Raw genomic sequence first — 4,800 nt, 5'->3', positions numbered from 1 at the left:
TTCCTGCTAAGGAGGATGAAAGAGGATGTACTGCAAGATCTTCCACCCAAAATTATTCAAGATTATTACTGTGTTCTCAGTCCTCTACAGGTATGCTTAAAAAGTCTCTGGAAGCTTTTTTTTTTTTTTTTTTCCCAGCACAGTTAAGACCACAAAGGAACCACTTCTGTATTCCTGGGTCAATCTGATGTCAGCTCTGATGTCCTCTGGGACCACAGGACTAAAAAGCTTTACTAGTACATGGTTAAAAACTCATTTCAGTCCAGTTGCAATAAGAATTTTTTTTTTTCCTTAATTTCTGGCATCATTCTGCAAGAACAACATCTAAGCATCTGCTGATTTTTCTTAATACTTTCTAAGTTGAAAGAAAATAAATTGCAAGAGATTATACTGTTAATGTTAATCTTGTGCTACATATAAAAAAGCTTTATTGATTTGTGATAATTCAGAACATTAACTTGGAATTAAATTCTAAAAATTACTTTGTCCTACTACTGTCAAGGAAAGCATACTTATTCTCTTGTCTGGGGCCTGGTCTACAGGTTCAACTTTATGAAGACTTTGCCAAGTCTCGTGCCAAATGTGATATTGATGAAACAGTTTCTTCAATTTCACTGAATGAAGAAACTGAAAAACCAAAGCTTAAAGCTACAGGTCATGTATTTCAGGTACATATTTTTTTTTTTTTTTCAGTAATCTTTACTACCTACTTCACTTATTTCTGGTAACTGTATTTTTAGGCTTAATAAAAAATGGAAATCAAAACAGCTTGCACATTTGTGGCCATATAATCTAAGTAAAATACTTAGGTCAGATCAGATTGTCTGAGATGTACACCTATTATGCTTAAATTATAGTTTTTGTCTTAAGTCATATAAAACTGTCTTAAATTTTTTTTAATGTGTCTTGCTGAACTGGTGCTCAGCTATTCTGTAGATCATGGATACTGCTCAGTGAAAAACTTAATGACCAAAAGTGCGCAATCTCAAAACAAGAGGGAGCTAATTTTGATCTCATTAGTTGTTACACTACAAAACTAAGGTTCTGAAGCATGAACAGAAAAATGTCGTAGGGTTAGATCTGAATTTATGAAGGTTCGTGGTCTTGCAGAATTGCAGATTAAGTCTTGGCTACTTGGGAACAATAATTCCCAAAGGCTCTGCGCAGCTCCCAAGCCCGCATTGCTGCATCACGCGCTCGCGGGAAGGTGTGGGGAACCGCAGTCTGTGCTGCTCCATTCCTGCAGCAGGAACCAAGATCAGGATGCACCTAACTGTTATGGGCTACAGCTGGAAGTGCACATTTGTATGAAGAAAACCTGTAACTTTGTTTTAGTGAGAATAGACCCTAAATTCCAAATTGCATAATATGGCTGAGTGGTCCTTACGCTTACAGTCAGTTGTGCTCATCCTTTTTCTGTAGCTACATTGTTGCTAACTCTGTCTTTGGACTTCATTTCCTAAATAAAGGCATTGCAATACTTACGGAAGCTATGCAATCATCCTGCATTAGTGTTAACAACCCAACATCCAGAATATAAAAGAATTACAGAGCAACTTGCATCTCATAATTCATCTCTTCGAGACATCCAACATGCGCCTAAGCTGTCTGCTTTAAAACAAGTAAGTAGACTTACATGTTGTGCCTTACATTTCCTGTTTGTGTGTCTAGTGATGTTACGATGTACAAAATTTTGCTTCAGACTCAATCAATGTGAAAAGTGACCTTCAACCACTAGCTAAGTAGCAAATGAAGTAGAGTACAAGGGTTTTTCCTGTTAATTCAAGGGGGAAGGGGAAGCATAAGCTTGCTTCAGAGTGATGATGTTTAGATGATTTTTGCTACTTTGTCAAAAATCTGACTTTTGTTTCTTAATCCTGTCACTCTTGTTACAGAAAAGCTTTCCTGTTTATTATACAGAGTATTAGCTTGATGAAGTTAGTTTGCATTACATACTTAAATTCTATTGCACATAAAGCAAAATGAAGAAAGACTATACTGTCAACTCTTGCATTTTTCAGTTTGACAGTGAAGCCAAACTTTGCGTTATGTCATTTAAGTGACTGTCATTTACAGACCTCCTGTGGTTTTTGTTTTATTTCTACTTTGGATAGTCCATCAATGTCAATATTTACATAAGAGCTACTTTTGATGCAACACTCTAATGCTCTTCTACTTTAAGCTGTTGCTAGATTGTGGTTTGGGAAATAGTGGATCTTCAGAAAGTGGTACAGAAGCTGTTGTGGCCCAGCACAGAGTACTTATCTTCTGTCAGCTGAAGAGCATGCTGGATATAGTGGAACATGACCTTCTCAGACCTCAGTTACCTTCAGTTTCTTATTTACGACTAGATGGCAGCATACCTGCTGGTCAGAGGCATTCCATTGTTTCACGGTGAGCATATCCCTTCATAACCAATATGAGGCCAACTGTAATGAATTATTTACATGGTACAAATCTGTTCTTTTGTCAGCATCGGAGCAGCTGAAGTTCATGAATTCATTACTTAAATGAAATTTACCATGCTTAACTTTTTTTGTATGCAGGTTTAACAATGACCCATCTATAGACGTTCTCTTGCTCACCACTCATGTTGGTGGATTGGGACTTAACTTAACAGGGGCTGATACAGTAGTATTTGTGGAACATGACTGGAACCCAATGAGAGACCTGCAAGCCATGGATCGGGCACATCGCATTGGGCAGGTGAAAACCTCTTGATTTCTCATAAGCTTTTTCCCTTCCTGAACTGCTGTTCTTCAAATGTGGATAAGGTTGTAGCATATAATAAAAGTTACATCTGGGGTTTTCTACCAAGCTTTTGTTCATACTGCTTTCTTGCAAATAGGCCAGATGTTGATGTGTGTACTTTCTTACCCTACCCCCAACTTGGTGTGCCTTCTCCTTGGTGCTTCCTGAGCTGCTGAGGAGAGACCGGGGAAGGATCACTCTTCAGTGAAGGAAGAGATGCATCTGAGACGAGGAGCCAAAGGGAAGCCCCACAGGGCTGTCCTTCTCCAATGCCTAGATGGGAAAAGAGTTAGTCTCCCTCTACAGCTCTAAAAAAGTAGTGTATTCTTAACTTCTGAGTACAGATGTAATTGCAGGTGCCTCTGCTGTATGCTGGCATAGTCTCACTCCTTTCATCTAACAGCAGTCAGACTTACTGAGTACAGAAGGGTAACTCCAAGTCATACTGCTTCCAGACTGTCTGTGATGAATGCTAAAAGGTTATGCTTTCTTGAATACCCAGAGCATATTTTTTTAGCTGTGTACTTTTTTTTCTTTCAGAAACGTGTTGTTAATGTATATCGTCTGATAACCAGGGGAACTCTGGAGGAGAAAATTATGGGTCTCCAGAAGTTCAAAATGAATATTGCAAATACAGTGATCAGCCAAGAAAATGCAAGCCTACAGAGCATGGGGACAGAGCAGCTCCTTGATTTGTTCACTCTTGATAAGGTGAAGAATCATTTTTACAAATACCTACCAAAACTAGAGTAAGCTTAGGGAAGAGCTTTGCTTAGAAATCTAAAATTTAATCTGATGAACAATTGAAGTTGGAATAATGAGTAGTAGACAGCTCTCTGAAAAACAGGAGGAGGTGGTATTTCCTCAAAAGAATCATCAGAGCTGAAGAATTTATATTATATTCTGGAAAACATCATTCTATCCAGTAGTTTTTTTAATTGCTTTTTTTTTCTTTTGTGAAGGATGGAAAAACTGAAAAACCAGATACCTCTACCTCTTCTGGGAAAGCATCAATGAAATCAGTACTCGAAAACCTCGGAGAACTATGGGATCAAGAACAGTATGACACTGAATACAGTCTTGAAAACTTCATGCATTCATTAAAATAACCATCATATATTCGTAATACAGCTGCTGCTAGTTCACTTATTTTTCTGCTGATATTCAGCAAACTTCAAAGCATATAGAGTGAACCTTTAGCTTAATATGTAAATAAACTTATTGAAAGAAGAATCTTCAAAGACTGGCACTGAATAGTGTCACCAGTTTCACTGGGGAGTAATTCTGTCTTAAACGTTTGCACTGTATAAAAGAACTTTAAACGTAAACATTGTGAGGTGGTTTGAATTTTACTTGTTCTGAATGGCTGCAAATTCTTACTTGGTAGAAGAATAAAACAAAGCAAGTTTTTACATAGGTTAACAAGTGTTACTTCTGTTTGAAGCTGAGTCCACCATTACTTCTTTCTGTATCTATAATAGTTTTGTACAGTTGTTTCAGTGAGTACTTCAGGTTGTTCAGTGTACATTTTTCTTTTAAACATAACTTTTATGGTGTATTAAAAAAACAATTTGCAACTTAAACTTTTCATTCAGATCATTTCAGGACTTGTATCACCAGAGACAAAGCCTAGAAGCCTTGAAAGTATTGAATAATCAAAGGGCACTAGGTATGTGCACCCACCTTTGTATATTGAGTATAAAGTTGTTATGCTCTTCAGTCTTTTGACACCCTCTTGAGAGAACAGCTAACTTGAACTTTTTAATGTAAGGAGCTATATTAAATACAGGTAATGGCCTATTTGAGGCCATGTTTGCATCCTGTTAGCAGGGGTGTACTTTTTTAATTTATCTATAAGGCTAGAATTTAGCCACTGAGAGATGCATGTATTCAGTATGTTTCAATCCTATATATTTTTTGTAACTAAAAGAAAAAAATTAAATATACAGACATTTTCCAGAAGTAGATTTTACACTGTCTAGGATTCTAAAATCCATGCTAAAGTGACTGTTTACTAAACTAATGCATGATTTAAAGCTTCTTAAAGGA

At 37.0% G+C, this 4,800-nt stretch overlaps 1 protein-coding gene across 1 annotated transcript in view; it reads left to right on the top strand.

Annotated features, from left to right (window-relative positions):
* Nucleotides 1-4,167, top strand: part of BTAF1 (BTAF1 RNA polymerase II, B-TFIID transcription factor-associated, 170kDa) — a gene marked incomplete at its 5' end in the record, with an annotated part of 22,673 nt that extends 18,506 nt beyond the window's left edge. The window contains 7 exons of the mRNA XM_008941765.1: nt 1-90; nt 543-668; nt 1,470-1,622; nt 2,183-2,394; nt 2,547-2,706; nt 3,292-3,462; nt 3,714-4,167. The exon at nt 1-90 is cut by the window's left edge and continues 3 nt beyond it. Coding sequence (XP_008940013.1) covers nt 1-90; nt 543-668; nt 1,470-1,622; nt 2,183-2,394; nt 2,547-2,706; nt 3,292-3,462; nt 3,714-3,860 — 1,059 coding nt within the window. The remainder of the gene's footprint in view (nt 91-542; nt 669-1,469; nt 1,623-2,182; nt 2,395-2,546; nt 2,707-3,291; nt 3,463-3,713) is intronic.
* Between the last annotated feature and the right edge of the window lie 633 nt (nt 4,168-4,800).

This window comes from Merops nubicus, unplaced genomic scaffold (assembly GCF_000691845.1).
Source record: "Merops nubicus isolate BGI_N331 unplaced genomic scaffold, ASM69184v1 scaffold15006, whole genome shotgun sequence".
In the NCBI taxonomy this organism is placed as follows: Eukaryota; Metazoa; Chordata; class Aves; order Coraciiformes; family Meropidae; genus Merops; species Merops nubicus.
Note: the sequence above shows the minus strand (reverse complement) of the source record. Positions and strands in the feature narration are given on the sequence as shown.